Source organism: Gavia stellata, chromosome 19 (genome assembly GCF_030936135.1).
Source record: "Gavia stellata isolate bGavSte3 chromosome 19, bGavSte3.hap2, whole genome shotgun sequence".
Classification (NCBI taxonomy): Eukaryota; Metazoa; Chordata; class Aves; order Gaviiformes; family Gaviidae; genus Gavia; species Gavia stellata.
Genome location: NC_082612.1, coordinates 6,685,594 through 6,706,812, shown reverse-complemented (window position 1 = coordinate 6,706,812; position 21,219 = coordinate 6,685,594). Strand labels below are relative to the sequence as shown.

The 21,219-nt window shown below is 40.4% G+C and overlaps 1 protein-coding gene across 1 annotated transcript in view; it reads left to right on the top strand.

Moving 5' to 3' along the window:
* The window catches only part of TNIP3 (TNFAIP3 interacting protein 3), an 85,395-nt gene extending 71,721 nt beyond the window's left edge, over positions 1-13,674 (top strand). The window contains exons 14-16 of the mRNA XM_059826727.1: positions 1,567-1,725; positions 5,124-5,184; positions 13,643-13,674. Coding sequence (XP_059682710.1) covers positions 1,567-1,725; positions 5,124-5,184; positions 13,643-13,674 — 252 coding nt within the window. The remainder of the gene's footprint in view (positions 1-1,566; positions 1,726-5,123; positions 5,185-13,642) is intronic.
* The last annotated feature ends 7,545 nt before the right edge of the window (positions 13,675-21,219 follow it).

The following is a 21,219-nucleotide window of genomic DNA, read 5'->3' as shown; positions in this document are numbered from 1 at the left end:
AATTTTTTGTTGCAACATCCTTTTTATCTCTTCACAGTACTGTCAGTATTCTGTTCACAGACATTCAGGAAGCCATAGTAAAATAATGCAAAACTCTGAGCTTTCTCAATCCCGTTTAAAAATGATGAAATTTCGAGGTTTCCTGTCTCGACAAAATTGTGCAATGTTTTAAAAGAATGGCTGATTACCAGAATGTTCTGTGATGATTTATTGTCCTCCCCAACATTGTTGTGAAACAGAAACTTCAGTATTGGCTTATTCTCAACCAAGCCAATGCATCGATACTAGTAGGGTCTTGCAATAGTATCAGAGGCAAGGTGCTGTCAAGTGCCCCTCACTCCCATCAGCTTCAACGAGAGTGGAGAGCAGGTTGAGCATCCTGACTGATGCTGGGCGCTGCTGCAGTAAGGCCCCAGACTTGTCAGTGCTTTTATGGGTACTTGGAAGCATTTCGTGCAAGTGTAAAAATAGCAATGCCAGAGGGAATGCCGTGATTTGCCACGCAGGGCATCCCAGGCATATAGAAATACCTTGAACAAATCTGTTAGCATTGCATGCAATAACTTTCAGGTATATTTCCCCCACCTACCGGCCCCATCCTGGGTGGTTCAATAAGGTACAGAAATTTTTTTGTAGGAGACAGAGTACTCAAAGACACCTTCTTCATATATATTTTTGCATTGTCTGGAGACTGTAAAAGACTAAATTTCTTGCACAACCCCAACTGGTCAATGGATGCTGTGAGAACCTTCACGGCAGTGACAGTGAAGAGGGGGACTACAAATGGGGCTAAAAGGCCTTTTCCACTCCTTCCCAGCTGCTCTGGACCCGGAGAAATGCCAACAGCACTGCACATGTACAACATACCTGAAGGGCTGTATAAGTGCTGCGTAATGTATATGTACAACTTGACTGTCCCTGCATTGCATCGACAGTTTACACTAGAGATCTTCTTGTTTGTCTCTTCCTGCCTTGAGATTTGATTAAACAGAGCTTGTGAAGGATTTTAAACACGAGAGGAACCATATAGAATATTTATTAGTCTGTTTTCTTAAGTAAAATTATTTAGTTGTGACTCATCTTTTACCCCTCCTTGCTCTGTCCTTAGGCAAATTCCCATTGACTCTGCTGGGACACAGAGGGCCTAAGAAAAGGCAGACCCAAATCTCTCAGCCATCGACTTTGGTCCTTTACCAAAATTATTTCTTTCTTGTTATGCAAGTGCCTGTCTATATAGTTCTGCTTCAAACTATTGAAAGTTACTGTGTGCCATGAAATTGTTTATTGAATGTAGAAAACACCCAGAAATGTGCTTGCCATATCTTGAAACCAATATTTTCTCATATGAGAAGTGTCAAGACTCTGGTGTGGCACAAGTCAGCTTTCTTAAATAACTTTTTAAATCACGAACAGTCTGAAGGGTCTAAACGAGCAGCATTGTGACCCATGCTGTAAAAGGAGGGTTTCTTCCCTGTTGCTTTTTACTGATGAATTTGTAAGTGAATCTGTTGGTCATCGCGTCCTGCTACTAATGCATTTCTTCTTGCTCTTCTTATTTTTTGACAGACAAAACACGTCCCGGTACAGTCTGAGAGGCCCAGCTACCCACCTCCCCTCTTCCTCTCACCATGTGTTAATTATGGAAGTTGTGGGTTGGTTCTTCACTATCAAGATCCTCGAGTACATCCAGCATCTCACAGGGCACATGAGCAGCAACAGCACTCGGTAAGGTTCCCATTGTCTCCCATTTCACAAGGGTACTGATTTTCTCACAGCATGGTGCCACAGGAGAATAACGTGGTGCTATCACAGTGCCATCCTCACCAGTAACTAAATCTGTTGTTTCACAGTTTGTTGTCAGTTCCAGATCAAGATTTTGTACTAGTTTTAGAATTAGACCTAGGTCTGGAACAGCCTTCCTGATCTCTGTACAGTCTCTCTTCCCTTACTATCTGCCCCAAAATGCTGATTTTCTCTTGATAGTTGTGTTCTGTTCTTCCTTGCTGTTCCAGTGTCTTCAGTACTGAATTGCACAGAGTGCTGTCATGTGCAGATCAAAGCATAACCAACAGAAATCTGTGCACAAAGAGGAAAAATAGCAGCAATTTAAATATATTGTTGATGAGTTATACTTTAAGTATATATTGGTATATATTTTAAATTTACTTTGGCAAATACTATTTATCTACAATACCACTAAGAAGAAAAAGGGGATTATTGTACATTTGTTTTCAATGATACTGGTGGTCATTCCTTAATTAAAAAAATAAGGTTGTTTGATTGGACTCTTGCTGATTTCTTAGATTAATTTAGTTCCACAACACACATTAAGAGTCCTTTCTAGCTATATAGTTACCCAAATTCATAAATATGGATCTGCTCTCTGGAGCCCAGTTCTGGGCCTTCAACATAAATGATAGTAACAAAAATGAGAACGTAGCTGTGGTCAGTATTATTCTGGTCTCTTCCCTCTATTCGGTCTAAGAAAGCTTGTTGACTTGTATGTCTTATTTTCATGTCTTACACTGGGTGTTTCTTTCTCTGGCCCTGTCTTTGGAAAATGACTTTCCTTCTTCACTTATGGCTTCTGTATTCATAGGTAATATAACTGTCCTGCCATCAGGCAGTACTGCTGTAGCCGGAGTGCACAATCCCAGGTTCCCTGTACACCACCTGGGACAGGCAGACAAGCTATCGGCAGGATTCACAATGGTGCTATTAAACTGTAAGGGCAAAATCCCAGATGCTGTTGCTTGTACCCAGTAGCATCTTACCTCTGGTACGCTGCTGTGAAACAGAATTACGTGAGGAATAAGGTTCTACTGAGACACTCAGGCTGTGAATGCTTTAGGAATGCAATTTTCCCAAGCAAACCTGTGTATTGCAAAAAAAAAAATAAATCAGCAGAAGTGGAAGTTATATCTGAGTGTGGCTAACACAATGGGAAATTTGCCTTTCTTCCTGGCACAGAACAAGGTCCTGTCTTCCTCAGCATGAAGAAGAATAGCTTTGCTTTAGAGCAGGTTATGTGAGGAGGAGTTCTCTATTTCAAGGAAAATAGTCCTTCAAAGAATGATATTTTTGAAGTTCTTTGGGTTATCTAAGTGGGCTGTGCTTGTTCAAACCTAGTGAGAATGTATTTAAACATGGTGAATGTCATTTTAGATACACAATATCTGTTTCTGGCTATAAAGCTGTCACGTATGGAAAGATGCTCATTATTTGAGAAATTATAGCTGAATTTTTGCAAAATGCATATAAAGCTTTCACACTGTTGAAATCCAACGGAAAAGCTGTGGTCAAACAAGTCATTTCTATGCTTAGGAGTGTGCTTATCTGCCTATTTATCAAAGCTGGAAGAATTGCAGAATGTTTTTCACTGCAATTTGGACACTGTCCCAGATTATTTTGGCTCTTCTCCCTGAACTTTCATCATCTGGGTTTCTAATTCTGCGAGGGATCACTGGGTTTACAACTTTGCCATTCCTGCCGGAGCACTGGGGTCAGTTTGACTGGTTGCTTTGTAACTCCCAGTTTCATTCTGAGTTTTCTTTGAAATTCTTTGTCTGTGTGGGCGCAGCTTTGCTGCTCTGAGCTTTTGATACCTCCCTGAGCAATTTGTTTAGCAATGAAGAAAGGTGTTAGAATTTAACGAGTGTCCTGAGTTAATGTACGTAATCCTGTGTGTTTAGTCTGTGCTTTTGCTTTTTCCTTCTTTTTCTATCTTGCACCTTTTTGTTCCTTTTTACATTGTTAGCTGAAACATTTTGTTTAGTCTGACATGAAATGCACCTTGTTTCTGAAATTCATTCAAGTTTGCATAGTGTAAGTACGTATGAAAGAGAAGAGTAGATCAGAGAACAGAAAATTCAACGGAAACTCAGAAAAGCAATGCAAATAATTGTATTTTGAGCCATTGGTGGAAAAACTACTTGTGCTTAAAGCAAAGCAGAGTCTTGCTTTGTATCAAAGCCTATTTTGTTTGCCCACAAGCACAGAATTAGTTAATAATTCCTGTGGATGGTATAATTTAAGTGAAAAAAGGATAGCTCCTTTTTTCCTGACAGTGTCCGAGAGTGATTACTGCTATGTAACTATGAATGACAGCATACATAAAAGTTGAATCTGTTTTCTGTGTCTAGAGCTTTATCCTGCTGTCTTAATTTAGGCAAAATTTCTTTAGAAGTCTATGAAATTTCTTCCCTACAAGTTGAAATCTGCAAGAGTCTCCTTGGGGATACTCAGGATTTTGTCAGAGTAATTTCTGCAAAACAAGAATTATTTTCCCAGTTTAACTAATTTGAAGCAGTAATTACCTGGAATTTGACAAGCTTGCATGTACTACTTAAACCAGATACACAGCTTAGTGCAGCTTCCGCTGAAATGTCTGGTCCCAAAATTGTTTTCTCTAGTGGTAATTTGCTACTCATTTACCACGGTGTGTGGTATAAGCTATAATGCAGTATTTCTTTCTTCCAGGATTTCCCTGGACAAAACTATGTTTGCATGGACATAACCTTCCCAATACTTCCTCTTATAAGAAAGATGGGAATTTTTCCCACCCCACGTATTTTCAAGAAGTTATTTGATAACAGCTAATGTTATAGCAACGCTAATGATAACCTGTGGGGAAGAGAGGAGGGGGAAGAACTTTATTAAATGGGTTATTCCTGTCACACTGAAACATGTTACAGATGTTACATGTATTCAAACTGGAACAGCTTCACCTGTCAGGTCGATGTGTACCAGGTTTCTCTGGTGTTCTTTAGTACAGAGAATGTGATGCCTGCTAGTATCTTCTGGTGCACTTTACTCCTTAGCCCTTTTAAAAACTGATTTGTTTCTGTTAATGTTTCTTTTGATTTGTGGGACCTAAAAAGGTTTACAACAATACTTCTAATGAGTGCAGCAGCTAAACCACACGTCATAAAAAAGGAAGCAAGCTGAAAGACTCGATCAGTGGAAATGCAAAGCTAAATATAAGATTTTTTTTTGTAAACTACTTTTGTGTGACTAATAAAAAACTTCACAGCACAATTATATTTTTATCATGTCACTATTCTTTTGTTTGAAGTGTCTATGAGGTCCATATTGCTGTAATAATGTTTTATTGTTCTGTGCAGCCAGACTATCAGTGGTATGTTCCTGACCAGTTTCCGCCAGATGTGCAGCACAAGGCAAATGGTAAGACAACAGCTGTACAGAGCATGTTTTAAATGTACTTTTTTTAAATGGGGGCCTTTGAGGGATGTAGAGTAAACTTTCCTATTTATCTGTTGAGTGCTTGTGTGACAGCTTTGCCTCAGACAGCCAAGGTTGGTGTATGAGCAACACAGGTGAGGTTTCTTATGTAATATCATCTACATGATGGCTTTCAGCTTCTTTGCAATTCACAAAATATCTCTATTGCACATTACAGGATCACACATTTGCCTCATGAAACACCTAGTAATAGTCCTAAAGAAAAGATAGCCTCAGAGTTGTCCTTAGAGCTTCTGTTGCTCCAGCTAAGACTAAATTTAATGGTGTGCTGAACCTGGGGGCCAAGATGGGGCAGATTTTAGAAGTCCTTGGTAACAAAGTACAGGCTTTAGGATGTTTTTTCACCTTAAAGGTAAAATGCCCATTGCTATTCTTGATCTGCTCTGACAGTTCAAGGTGCCAGGTCTGAAAAATAAAACTGTAAATGGACAAAGTTAATTAGTTGCCAAAGTGTTGGTGCAAACTATCTTTTGGGAACTAGGAGGAGTAGTTAATATTTGTACCTGGATTTGAAATCATGCCAAGTTCCTGGGTGTTTTGAAGTACTTGTTTCAGACCACTCAAAAGATAGATGCCAGAGAGCACAAGGAAGAAGGGACATTGTTTTGGGTGGGAATCCACCCCTCCGGATCTTCTCCTTTAGAAACTCCCCTAAACAACTCCTTTTCTCTCAAAAGTGGTTGAGAATTATGGCACCTAAGTTTTGTGTTTTGCTCTGTTCTTATGTCTTGTGGCCCTTTTGTAGAGATACCACCTCAGATGAATGATACATCATCCTGTGTTGCAGGAGGACCAGCGCAGCTTGCTGGTGTGCACTGCACGAGCATGTGTGCTTCATCTGTCTGCCATTTCACGGTGCGAGTGGGTACCATTTGGGGTGGCAGGGACTCATCACCAAAAGCTGTTTTGTAACATCTAGAAGAAGATGGCTACAGAGGAATTATTCTGTTTTTTATTGTCATCCACATTTGCACAGAAGAGAGGGTAGGGTGGGAACATAGCTCGCCGAAATGGAGGATGAGCTTCCCATAATTACATGGCGACTGTTTGGAGGGTTCTGATGTGGTCATAGGGAAAGTAGTGCTGTGACTGCAAGAGAGGACAGGAGATTAATTTTGTAGTTCCTCCCACGTAAACTCAAAGTGATTTACTGCACCAGAGAATACAGGGAGGATGTTTATAACAGTGAATGAAACAAGTCCGGCCACCAACTGCAGCGGTGGTCCAGGGCAGTACACTTAGGGGATCTGAAGAAAAGTTCTTCTTTTACCATGCTTGATTATATGGCTTGACTTCTGGCTCCCTGAAAAATCTTTTCTAAATCTGTGTTCTGTCTTTCTGTTACTGTTCCTTGTCCAGAACATCCAAATACTGCCTTCTCAATGGGACAGTGAGTAGGACACTTGGAGACTTTTCCCTTCCCTTTTTTCTTCAGTCCCCATAAAGAGGAATTCTCAGCAAGTCCCATCATAGCGCTGTGTAGGATGTCTGCTTTAACATCTTCGGGGCTCTTATTCTTTTAATTTTTGCTGATAAAACAAAGATTATTTTATTAGCCATTGATCACAGAGAAGTCCAACTTCTACTATCAATTAAAAGGCACTAGCCTGGGTTTATGTAATATATATAGTCACCTATATTAAATCTGCATTTAGGTGGTTTGAGAAAGGATTCAAAGATAGAAACTCCAAGAATACATAATGAAAATATTCTTGATGTTCCAATTTCTTTGTTCTATTTTGTACAAATGCTAATTACAATGGTGGGTTTAAATGAGCTAGTATGTGCAGCAGCATTCCTGAGTCTCATTTCTCATCTTTCATTTCCTCATTAGGTGATAGACTGACCAATAAATCTTATCTGTTCTGAGATAGGGCTTCATTGTAGAAAAACAAAACAGCAGTGAAGCAACTTTTAGGCATGAGGCAGTTTACTTTAGGAATGCTATTTCAGTAGATTGATGTTTCTGGGAAACCCCTTAAATTTTCCTTAACTGAACAAATTTTCCTTTGACACTGGGTATTTTTTCTTAAGGAGTAATTACAAAATACAGGTCACAGGTTGTAACTTTAGAGCTGAACACAAGTGAGATTAATCGGGGAAACTGGTATTTTTTATGATACACCATCAAAAAAGCCTGTTTTAATGATATCTCAAATCTATGAGAGTCTCTACATCAACTCTAACTAGTTTGCTGTAATGTTACTGGGACTGCAAAGGCAGTCACCAAGGAGGAATTATTAATTTTTTCTGCAGTTTTGTATAGACGTACGTGGATTGTGTTTTCCTTTCTCTCTCCCCTCCTTTATGAGGGAGGAAGTTATTTGCACCCAGGTGCTTTGGCGTTTGAGTTAGTTTCTCTGGGTCTTTCTGTAACCAGCTGTAATCTCACGTTTTCTGCTTCTCGTGTAACCATATCTGTAGTTTTCTTCTGACTGACACCACTTTTCTTAGCTGCTCCCATGTTCAAAGAAGGCTATCTTAAAGGACTGCTGCCTCTGTGAAGCCTAGTTTGTCTTTCCGTTTTCTGTAAGAAACATCTCTTTGCCTGTAACTATGGAAATAAAATAATCACTGAAATATTTTTAAAATTAAAAAAAAAAAAATCTGCTACAGAAATTTGATCAATCCTATTTGATCCTATTTTCCAAAGTTTCTACTCCAGTCTATTATTTTCCCCACAGATCTATGTTTTGGTAGTTGGCAGAGGATCATTTATGCGCAAGTCTGAGGAGCAATGTTGCCTCCAGCAATGAACTTTCACAGTAGTGTGATGGTTTAGATCTGGCACTTTTTGATTTGAGCCCTTTCTAATTAGCCTGGAAATAACTCCATCAGAATACAGGAAGGATGAGAGGAATAGGGGGGCAAAATGAGGGGAAAACAAAAAGCTCAAAAAACCTCTGTTCTTTTTCCCATTAAGCCTTTCTTTCCAAAATGAGAATGAACAAGAGATGTTCCATGGTAGCAAGACAATGGTAATTATCTAAATGAAATCCTTGCAATTTAGCTTTATGAAGAAAGTGAAGCTAAAGGGAGCTGCTAACATTACAGCTATGAAGTATGGCTTTATGCAAAAACTTTGTGTCTGTTCAGAGTTTGGAGTAGTGAACACTGCTTGTTACTTAATCAGGGCTACCTCAGTTCCCTCTTTCCCAAGAAATTTGTCAGTTAAGTGAGGTTCAGCAATGTGCTGAGCAGGCCTTGTTTTTTTTGACTAAAACAGCTCAGAGCTACCCTAAGCTTCTTGTTGGTGAAGTAATCCATGTGTCTCTGTATTTTGCAGCTAGGGTATCTAGGGGGCATTTAAGGATTTAATCCTACTGAAAAGAGCATAAGGAGTTGATTTTAGTGATCTACCTCTCTGTTTTACAGCCAAGTATCTATGGACCAGTTAAGAATCTGGATGAAGAGATGGGTCTTGTAGCCCTCGTGGTACATATGGCTGAAGTTACTCTATAGAGAGAGACAGTTATTTCCAGAGTTGCCACAGGCTGGCTGCTGCAGCTTGAGAGACCAGTCCTCAGCCTTGAAATCACATCAGCATGTCCTTGAACACAGAGTTCAGAGCGTGATGCAACAGCATACTTGAGTATCTTATCCCTGCCTTGGTTCATGTAGGGCATGGAAACGTGATGGTAGAAGTGTGTGTGTATGAATATGTGGAGGTGACCAAACACAACTAGCAATCCTGGTATGTGTGTTTGATTACATTTACTTAACATTTTTATTTCTCTGTATGCCTAAATAAGTAAAATAAAAGCTACTGGCTGTATGTAGACATTCTGGCATCCAGGAAGGGATTCTGTGGGTAAGACTTGGACTTTCTTTATATTTTTGATTCAGTCATCAAGATTTAAATTATTTTATCAATTTTTTTTTAATTTGTCCACAGTTGCCCACAAGTTATTATTGAATTGCCTTCTTTAACCAGAAGTTGATAATCCCCCTGGCTGCATAAAGCCACTCAATTTGTTTTTAAAAACATGTCTCTGGCTTCAGGGAGTTTACTTAAAAGTTAACAAAGAACCATTCAGGCCCCTCTGGCTTTGGGACCCTAGAAACAGTTTTAGTAGGCTTCATAGGTTAAAAAACACGGCCTCTCCATTGGTAAGCATGGAGACAGCTTTGTCCTGCCAGGGGTTGCATGGGACAGTGAATAATTACTAACCATGTAAAATACAATTTTTCAAAAAGGATGGGAAAAAAATTCTGTCCTTGATGATGTGTTCAGTGAGTTGATGTATTCCACACCCTTGCACATTCGCAGTGCAACAGCTACTAAAGGCATGCCTATGGTTTGGGGTGGCTTTAATGCCAGGCTGCACTGCAGGATGCAGTTGCCTGCTACCTGTATGTCTGCATGGCCACAGGAAGGTAAGAGTTTAACCCAGTTCCTCTCCTCCTGCTCTTCCATGCTGCAGTTTCATCAAGACTTCAGTTCTCCACGCCACCACTGGGATCCGAACTGAATCCAGAAATATTCAACAGGTGGTTTGCAAATAGGAGGGTGTGGGCTGTATTCAGGTTTATTGGTCTGATTTTACTAGCATTTTCTTCCCATTTGTATCCAGAAAGTTTCATGTTGCACCTCTTGTTAAACTGCTTAAAAACTCAGATAATTCATACCAGAGTTCAGTTTGTCTGTGAACACAAGTATTTCTTTTCGGTATCTTCCCAAACATGAAATACTCCAGCTGAAATCAGACAAAGTGAAGAGATGGATAGGAACGTTTTGTGTCCAGCCATGCTCCATAGGTGGGCTGCAATGGAGATCAGGCTGCTAGGGAAAGACCACTCAGATAGTCCTCAGAAGGCAACTGCCTGTCTGCAAAGCAGGATTAGGGGAAATCATCAGGCTTCCAAAAAAGCAAAGGTGTTTCCTTGAAGGTCACAATAAGAGAGAAGGGCAAGTGGAAAGGTAAGCGATGGGGGGAAGGTAGAGATTAAGGAAGATGTTGATGAGATGAGATGTTGTCTCACTGCACCAGCAATGTATTTCCAAGAGAATAACTCTTCCTGCCTGCCTCTGGGCTGCTCCCTCCCCAGGCACTTAGCTTTGCAGAAAGCCTGATCCTAAACTGTGCTTAAATTCTTCCAGCTTAGCCTTGTTTGACCAGCAATGCTGCCTTTGGAGGGACATTAGCTCCTAAGTCTCTCCATACTCTGTCACTCAGCGTTCCTGGAACCAGTTTCCCATCTTTTCCTTCTTGGTTGTGGGGTTCTTCTAGGTTATGTTGGGTTTCTGGGTGGGGTTTTTTTCGTTCTTTTTTTCTTTTTAAGGAGCAAAGCAGAAAGATTTCCAGCAAGTGTACTTAATGTCACTTTATTTGGCAAGCAGTGTTGACTTCCTTATCCAACTGTGCAAAATTGAAAAGACAGTTAAAAAAAAGATTGATTTTGGAGATTTTCCCTCAACCCAGTTTTTTAATGAAAAATTCTCTGGAAAAGAGGTTTATTGCTCAAAGCCTACTCAGAGCAAGAACCCTTTTGCATGCCACAACTGCTGGCATGTATTGCGTTTTTCACTTCCAAAATTAATCTTACTGTATTTGTTTTCTTGCCAGAAAGATTCTTGGTACATGTAATTAAGAACCCCAGTTACCCCTTCAGAACATCGGATATAACTACCGGATTTCTTTGACCCAAACTGTATGTTTTTATTTTGGATCTAGTTATGCCAGGCACAGGGAGAAGCCAAAAGGTAGCCCCTTCACCTGCCTCTCGGTTCAAGGGGGAGCTCTGGAGCCTTGTGGGAGAGGCAAGAGCAGCTGGTAACCACTTCGTCTTGGCACGCCTAGGGAAAGCAGAAATCAACCTGCAAAGCCCTAGGGATGCCCAGATGAGCACATGAAGAAGCATGATGTGTCCGCTTACTTTCCTTATAATATCATCTCTTGTTCCCTTCCCCACTCTGCTGCTTTCCAGATTTTTGCCCTCAAGGTACCTACTTTGCTGCTAATGTTGTTGTAATTATGGCTAATTGGAAGAAGAGGAGGGAGAAGTGTGAGGTTTTCCACTGAAAATAATGACATCGGGGGGGGGGGGGGGGGGGGAAATGAAAAACTGAAAAATGGATTTGTGGAGGTCTGCAATGAAAACCAGACAGAAAAAAAGTCAATTAACTGACATCTTAATTTTCCTGGAAAAAATCCCAGACCCTAAACACTTGTGGTATTAGCCTGTCCTCAGTGCATACATTACTTTAGAAATTATCAGTGCTCCCAACTAGTCAAGATAGATTTAATTAGCAGCTTGCCATCCCCACTGGGAATGAAAAAGTGATTATTTTCAGGATTTTTACTGATACAACTTGATTTCTGCTACTGCAATGTAACAAAAAGGCCATTAGCACACCATTAGTTTCTGACTCCAGAACATGAGAAGTTGCGTTTTTTAGACAGGTATTGCTTTTAAAAGTCAACTTGAGCTAAAGATCACAGAATGTCTTGTAGTTTTTCAGAGTACCAGACAGAAACGTCTCATGTGAAGAGGAACAGGATATGTAATTTAAACAGCTGCATGATTTGATAATTTTATTTCTATGAAACAATGTATCAGGATTTATCATTCAGTACCTGTTAGATTTTAAATGGCTTCACACACACTGGCATATTTTTCTTCCTTTGAGAAAGAAGCATAGGGAAGAATCAAGGCATTTAAGGCAACTTGCCTGAAAGAGGACGTCAATGGTGGTCTTCTGGTTATAGGTGACGTGGTGGCTGTTTTCATTAAATCTTCCTCTTTCCTGGTGACTTGATGAAGCATTCATCTGCTATCTGGAAAAATCCTTAGTTCCTCATTGATCATCTAAGGAAGCGATGTAAAAATTCATTCCATGCCATTTGCTTGTCAAAGTAGCAGCCAAGTGCTACCTACCCTTGTTATATGGAGTCCACCTTCCGTTGCCTATTGTATGTGTTTTAACTGTAAAAGTATTCTGTGCTGGGCTCTGTAGCCTGCTCGTACTGTGAAATATCCAGAAGGTATTCTGAATGGTTAATGCCGTCCTCAGTGAGAGACACTCTTCATTTTTGCGAACTATGTGTTGTATCATGTTTGCCTTTCTTCTCTGGCAGACCATGCCTGCAATGCTGTGGTATCTGCTGGTTTGCACGAGCTGGGCAAGAACTTTAGGAGCCAAAAGCATCTTGGCATAAGCAGCGTGTCCTCAGTGTGTTCCAGTGGTGTTCCAGTGGGGCTCGGGACTGGGAAGGAACAAAAAGAATTGAAGGACATCTCCACTGTATAGCTGCCTGAGATGTTTGAATATCTGTCATCTCTTCCCTGCCCGCCCCCCCCCCCCCATTATATTGTTATATGAATACTGACATTTGATGTGAAGCTTGGAAGCACATTTCTTGTTGGAAAAGTTTTGTTCCACCCTCTTTGCTGTTATAAGGGTCTCTTAATGTGAAATGAAATGAACACACTAATACCTATATTTATCTTTCTTCCACAAAGAACCGGTTTGCTAATTGTTGCTCTTCCTGGCTTTTGTGAACAAATAACATGAATTTTAGCTCTGATAGTACCTGCAAGGAAAAGGTATCACCAAAATCGATGATTCATGACATTTGTAGCCACTTGCTACAAATGTGGACCTTTTGGATCGAGTTTTCTTTCACATACATTTGGATATCATCAGCACTGTGGGTTTGGACGTGAATGATGGGGTTACTGCATAGCAGCTGCAGAGCAATTCTCCTAGGCAAATTCAAAACCCTTCTGGAAATATTTCACTCTTAATGTTTCTCTTGTAAGTGAAATACTGTGTGCACTTGTGTGTGCGCTACTAGCGACATGTTACAGCATTTCCAGAATCTTTTGAAACTTCAGGAAGGAAGTATGTGTTACACTGGCAATAGTATATTTCCTTTCTTCAATTTTATTTTGTTTTCCTAGCTCGAGTGAGTTACTATCGAACACGTCTTTGAACCACAGGCACCTACTTAGCCATAGGTACTACTACCTAATTCTTCCCTGTGTCATACTTATCTACTCTCTTGGGCGCACCTAATGCTAATGTATACCTGTGAGCGCTGCTGAACGTCAGCTGTTCTTTTTAGAGGTCTAGAAAGATCTTACATGGGGGCTTTAGGTTATTAGACCCTACTCTTTGCTCTGTATCAACAATCAAGACTAGATGAAAGTTGAGAGAGAGAGGGAGAGAGACTGCTAGTGCACTGTATGATATTCCTACCCTCTTTTGCTTCTTCACACTTACTGCTGTTTGTATTGGATTGATTACAGCCTTGTAACGATGTAGAGTATTGGCTCTGGGTGTGTGTGTGTATGTGTTACAAAATAGAGGGAAATTAATTATAAGCAAGTTGTATTTCTCAATGTCAAAATAATTTGTATTGATTTACTTTTGCAGATTCATCCTCAGAGAAGGGAGCCAATTGCTGACAGCCTATGACCTAGAGAATTGTACACCAAAGGCTGCAAGCTAGTCTTGCAACTTCATTATTCTGTTTTGTTCTGGGTTTTTTTGCCCCTAGCTCCTTATCTCTTCAGTGCATGTTATTTATGCCTGGTGAAATCCCTGCGAGGACAATAGAAAAGCAGATCATACAGGCTAGTGATCCTCAGGATCCAGTTCAGCTCTGCTGGGAAGCGTTATTGCCCTTTGTTCTGAAGATGCTGTTTGTGCTGCCTATGAGAATCTGTTAAAAAGCCTTATGAGAAAAGATGCAGCTATTGCTGGGGATTCCGAGACAGTCACATCTGGTTTGAATTCAAGAGCTTATAAGCCCCATCGTATTGTGATATTTTTTTGTTTGAGAATTATAGTCTTTTTTATTTGATTCCAGGGAATGATTTGTTGGTGTACCATCTTGAATTCTGTACTCTTTTTCTTGGTTGTTTGGTAAAAAGGAAATCTGCTTCACTGTTTTAACACATTTATATAACTGTAAGCAGGGTAGTGCTGATGCCAGGACAGGTAGAAGGTGCCTATTCCCCTTTTTGAGTCAAGGCCAGCTCTCCTTTTGTTTTGGCTCTGGAATTATATGAAAAATGTAATTGCAGTTTTTTCTGTTCGTACTTATTTGTATCAGAAGAATTTTAGTAGAAATATTTAATGGGTTTAACTTCTCAGTGAAAATGGCTCTGTATTTCCAAATGATTCTTGTAATGAATCTGAACATCATTGTGTAACCTCTAACCTGACAATAAAACCTGGCTTTTTAAATGAAATTGTATTTAGACCATGTCATTTTTTCAGAAAATTGTGGTGAATGGGTGTTCAGCAAACATTACTTGATAATCTGTTGCAAGATTGTCTCTTCCCTTCAGGCTTTTAAGAGGACAGCTGTTGGGAGACAGGTACCCGAACCTGCTGGGATCCCACCTAAAAGAAGGAACTGAGATGTCCTGTGTGCTTTCCTTATAGCTCAGAAGTAGTTAAAACGAGTTTAAGTTCTCATACAGCTTTTTGAGCTGTGTAAAGACAGAGTCATCAGTTACAAGATCGCCTGCGTGTGTCATTTCTGCTTTTAGAACAGGTATTTCCATTCCTATCAATATACAAAGGCGTGTGCATTAAAGTAATAACCTTATAGGATTACACATGTTCAGCATTTGATTTTGGACACAATGGGGAACAGTTCATGGGAAAGGATTTTTCCACTGTTACATTTTACAGCGATGCTGCTTTTGCCTACACTGATCAAAGAATTCACACTCCTAACTTATAATACGGACTCAGGAAGAACACGAGGAAAGCACTGAGCGAGCTGGCCTCTGGAGAGAAATTGCTTTTTCATGAACTATTGAAAATTAGAGTTTGACTGCAACATTAGCTACAGAATAAATTCCCGAGTCTCTGTTAGAGAGATAGGAGGTTTTTATCTCTGCATGAATTTGGAGCTGGCTTACAGACACTATAGCAGCAGATAGTTTAACCAGCAAACAATATAACCGCGCTACTCCTGATTAGCGATTTGGCTAATAAGGGTGAGATCATGGAAAATGCTAATGTGGTGCCTTCAGAAAATCCAATTATAATGTAACCTAATTCAATGCGATCTCTCAGCAGGTGACCAGTGCTGTGGGCACAGCACCCCGCGCTCAAAGATGTCATGAATCCTCAAAACAGACGAGCTTCTGTGTGGTTGGTGTGGGAGGCTACAACCCCCGTTTCATTCATTTCCACTGTTTTCCCCAACTAACCGCGAAGGTTTGTGCCTTTCATTTGTGGCGCTTAACTCATTATCTGACAACTTGTGCAAGTGTTATCTGGCCCAAGCGGATGATTCAACACAAGCCATTCACAGTAAGAAAATAGAGTTTGCAGGACTATCTTTTTTTTCTCTGTTTAGTCACAGGCTTTTAATGTTTGGCTGGTTTAGGCACAAGACTCTAAACCTTGTACTCACACAGATCCTAATTGTGCTAAGTGTGGGGTATTCCTTGTATATGATAGGGAATTTGTATCTTTTAAAACGCATACAAAATGCCTGTACAGTTGATTTTCCTCTTGATTTTCTTGTAATGATGTATGTTTCTCAAATGCAGGTGCCGTCATCTATTTGAATTAGCGTTTTAAGTCTCAAACACCCCCAAAGGATACACTTTCTGCAGTGACCCGGACAACTTTGAGGGGGTGAGTTATTTTAGTTAAAATCAACCATAGTACTCATAACAGGCATTTTTCCTTCCTCGAGCTTTGCCGAGACTGGGTATCAGCACTCCCACTTCTTCCTCTGGCCTTTTAAAGACCCTTCTGGCATTTCCCAATCTTTGTTACATATTCTATTTTCCAAACACCTGCCAAATTTTCCATCTGATTCTTTCCGTTTAGCTTTCCTGATATTTTTGTGTATCAGTGGTGAGTGGACCAATTTCACAGTAAGGGCTAATGTATTTGTGAAAGGCCTTTTCTTTTTTCCTTCCTTTTCATGTAGGAACTGCTCAGGGTTTGGGAATATTGGAATTACTATGCACATGGCTAGAGGAGCAATTCATATACAGAGAGTAACTTTCTTTTCATACCGGACCAAGCACTTATTTGAATACCTGAAGCTGTAACAGCAGTAATGAGCTACACCCGCGGTTTGTGCCCCCCTATTTCCCCTCTCACAGTGGCTTGGGGGACACAAGACTGTCAAAACTTTTCAGCAGTTTAAGGGGATGTTTCACTCATCGAGCAGAAATACCAATGTGACCTGGCCATGTTTGTCCTGCATCAGTGCTGACCAGTCTGCCCACCAGACGAGATGTATCGGGAGCGCTTGACTTGTATCCCTGTGTGACTGACTCAACTGCCATATTAAAAATGCTTACAAGGTGATGAACTTTTAGGTATACGATAAGGAACTGACCCATAATGAGGCTGATTACTCAGCATGTTAAAATGATGGAGGAGGTCCAGGCGTTGGTCATGATCGGCCTTTGGAAAGCCTTGTTACTTCTGGTGGGAGCGTGCGCGTTGATGCATGTTTGTACGCATGTTCTGAGTGGTGAGTTAGGGCAGGTAATAGACACACAAAATTTTATTGAATAACAGATCTGGGGGAATATTTTATGTATCTTTTGGCATGGGTTTCTATACACTTTTTTTCTAAACAGAACTTCTTCCATTTGGTTGCAGTGTTACATACTCAACATGTGGAGAATTTTCATTTCTCTGAATGAGAGCAAGTCTTCATCTGTCAAGTTAAATTATCTGCTTACAATGTTATTTTATATTATTTTCAACATGATATGCTGGATTCACTAAATGATGTTTTGATTACCATAACAGTAATTATCCAACATTAAAATAGGAGCACGTTTGAACTCATGGAGTCATTAACACAAATGAGGTACTTACTTAAAAGCTTGGGGTCTTTTGGGAATTTTTGTCCTATCCTTTATTTATTTATGTTGGGTTTTTGATTTTTTTCTTGTGGAGCTAGCAGATGTGACACCAGCATTTTGCTGACCTGAAGTTTTTTGTTTTGATTCACCACTATTTTACTTCCCAGGTATTTTAAGCTCTGTGCCTTGTCAAAAATTTATATTGTTTTAAAATTGTCTTTTTCTCTCAAGGCCTGAAGTGCTATTGGTGACAGTCACACCAATGCTTATTCCATTCTATTTCTATAGATATTTCCTTCTACTCTTATACACAGATAATGTGTGGCATGATATGAAGATTTCACTGGTGATAAGTAAGTTGTCTGTCTTTATAAATCACTAAATAGCATCCCTCCTTAGTCTCAGGCTGTCATTTGTTTTAGGAAGGAAAAATTGTTACTTTGAAATTGCTGGTAAAAGCTGGGAGCTTTTTTAATTGCCTCAGAAACTCTGGGTACAAGAGGAAGTGGATTCATGATAATGCTGTAGGCAAAGCACATGGGGTGACCCAAATACACACCTACACTATCCTATGATAGGAAGTCTAGATATCACAGCTGAGGATGATTTTGACAGATCACAAGCAAAATCCTGGATCACATTACTTTCCTCCTTGAATCCATTTACTAGTTTTTCATCTTTTACTGCATCAATATTCTTGTCCAAATAATAAACCTTTATCTCTCATTCATCTCCCACATAACATTTCGCTCTCTCAGTTTCTTATCTTTCCTCTTGCCTTCCAGGGCATGGCATTTGCGTCCTATATAAGACGATGTGGCTATTGCAGAGTATTCAGCTTCTGCCTGTCAGAAACACTTCTGTCTTCCTTCAAATCTCTCCTGTAACCCCACTTCCCAACTACTTCTCTGTGTGATTCATTACCTTACTTGCAATGGCCTTTCAAATTCTGGCATGCCATTCTTGTTTGTCTCTTAAAAATACCTAGGAGAAGGTCAGGGCTTTGTTTTCTAGATCCACTGGCAAGGAATGCCATTCTACAATCCCGTAAGAAGGGTTAATGTGTTATCCACTGCAATGCAAAGTGTTACATTGTTATATAGTCTCACAAATTCTAGTAAGAACACATCATCAACAAAAATATTTCTTCTGAGATTAAATGAATTATATAAATAGTGGAGCTAGAAATGCGTGGTGAATGCTGTGGATGAAAGAATGCACTGTACCCTTTGGCTCTGGTTCCCCACACCCAAAGACTTGCCCTTCATTAGCTCCACATCATATTCCCAACCTCCTACCAGTCATTCCCCTGTCAGCCTTTCACTTTCCACAACAACATGTTTTGGGGGAATTAGGATTATGAGATGCCCAAAATTTCCGGTCTTCATCCCCCTCTCCTTTTCTGTAGTCTAGAACAGAATGAGAAAAAGCTCGTGGTGTATGACGATACCTTTTGGTCAAGTGAGCTCAGCTGCTCCAGCTCCCCCTGTTCTTCCCCCTTCAATAGACTGGGAACACAGCCTTACCCTAATGAGCTGGAAATTCTGCCTTGCCCATACCACCCTGTGCTGACCTTAGAGAGTATTTCCAATCAGGTTGAAGTTCTCTCTTTTGTTTAAAAAAAAAAAAATCCTCAAGTTTTAAAAATGGTTTCTGTATTTTAACTTTGTTGTGAGAATGACAGAAGAATTTCTCTGATTTCTGCAGATGCAAGTTTAAAGGTCTGCAAGACACCACAGGGTGGAAAGTATTTTTTTGATTAATAAAACACTTTCCCACCAGGAGCCAGGATGCTGGCTAATGCTGTGTTTTCACTTACGGCAGCAACAGCCTCACTTCCACCTGCCCTATAAATGGGGAACACCCAGGTGCTTCCTGTTCAAGGGCTGCTTATGCAAAAGCAAAGGGTCCACGCTGGCCACCGACTGTGAAATGGGCTGGTGGTGGCAAGAGCAGGGCTGAGGGCAACGGCGGCAGGCAGGTAGAGTACGTGATGGGGCATGGTTCCTGATACAATCTGTTGATCGCTGTAGGAGTTAAGATCTTGCAAGACTGAGGCTGTAGATTGCAGCTTTGTTGGTCTAATTGGACGTATCAGACCGAGGCGGGTCTGGGGCTTTTCCCATGGCCAAGGGAAAGGACTCAGAGAAGGGAAATCTTGTGGAGCAAAAGCAGGATGTTTGGCACACAGAACCGTGTGCCTCAGCCAGAAGCCTTTTAATACAAAAGAAGTGAAAATATAAGAGCACTGAATCCGACATCACACTTCTTAGAAGTACACATGTACCCGCTGTTGCAGAAGATTTAGAAGTAAATGTTCAGTTAAGGAAGATAATAGCTGGAAAGCAAAACTGCAAGCCAATACACTGCCTTAGGAATGGACCCAGTGAAGTGCTGATGTAAATATAAACAAAAAAGGTATATACAACTTCAGATTCTCTGGTAAAGCAATAGAAAGAATATGAAGAGCTAGCTTTTGTCTACTGTCTCTGTCTCATATGTGTAGTGATCAGCTCCCCAGAAAAGAGGCTGGACTGGTTATAGGTGTGCCCATGGATACCCCAGCTGAGTGCCCAGTAGTGGCAAGGAGAGCGCTAGGAAAGGCAGAGACCCTTTGTCTGACCCAGCACCACTGTTGTTGTGTTCTTAATGCATTTGAGGCTTGTTAGTATTTGCGCACATATTTATTGTAACGCGGGGCATCAGTCAACAGTCACGACACCAGTCAGTCACCAGCACGTTTTTCATATGCTTCACATGTAGAGCACTTAAACATGGAATGGCTAACTTATAACATTATTAGGTTAATATCAACTTATCCTCCCTGTCCTGATAGCAACGTTTTCAACAGAAACAGGCCAGAACTAATGTTTGTATTGCACAACCTGATTAAGAGAGAAGTTACAGCTTTGATGAAGGGTAAAGCTGCTTTGTTGGCATTTTCATCATCAGGTTGGTTTCTTTCATTTAATTATTTGGTTTAGTTGAGAAGAGAGAGGGAGATGTCTTAATTTTCTTGGAGGAAGTTTTCATTTTGTGCCTTCCTGTGTTCAGGCATCCTGTATCTCGTCTCTTAGTCATGTAAATCCCAAGTTAATCCATTTAAGGCAATGGCATTACCCTGTACAGCTGGCACATGCATAGGTCCTTTGCAAGTTATTCACAAAACCAGCTATCTCTTTGACTAAATATAGTAGTCACTTAAAACTGTTACTTAAGGCTAGGGATAAAGCACCAGCCAGATTATTTCCCTATGCTAAAAGTTGGAAAAGAGCTGCATTTTTCTGAAGATTGAAATAAGAACTGGTCTTTTTGTAATTCCTATTCTTTTTCCCTCTTTCTCTGCAATGCCAAATTTGCAGCCTGTCCTTTCTAGTCGTGACCCAGCATGGAATCTGTAGAAATAAAGTGTCAGAAGAAACAATACTGGTTGTGCTGAATGGAAGGACTAGCAACGATACCAGAAAAACATGGTCAACAACACCAAAGAGCAGGATATTTCAAATAAAAGTCTTTCTGCGTAAATGACCTGTTCAGACACCAAAACAGCTTTGAAGTGGCAGTCAATATCCCCATATTTTCAGCTTTCTTTTAGGAAGGAACATTATGGTTGTACAGAAGAAAAGCCGATCACTTATGAAGCAGTATAACAATGCTCTCTTACATTGGCAGTAGCAAGGGAGGGATTACTTTATTCCCTGTTATAATTCCCCTGTGGTCAAGAGTTAGTGAGGGTGGGGGTACCAAACAGGGGACTTGAAGCCTCCAGTGATGTACTTGCTCTAGAAGGGAAGAGAACTCGCTGAAATCAGGTTTGAGGCATGAATATTGCATTCCGGTTAGCTAAAAGCAGGCTGGAGTCTGGCTCAGTAATGCCAGCAAAATTGATTGCTCATAGGGATTGTTCCTAATCCTTAATAGTGACAAACAAAATTCAAAGCGTGTTTGTGATGTGGTTATCTCACTGTTCGTGACTTCTGAAGAGACATCTGACTTCCCTGAGGATTTGGGTGTGGTTGGGTCAGAGTGCTGTAGCCGCTTTTCTATTTCTGTCTGATAAATTAATAACTTGGGACTTTGAAACACAGCTAAGAAAAAGCTGCAAAACCGGAAAACCTCACCCCCAAATCAAACCCACTGTGTTACAGGGTG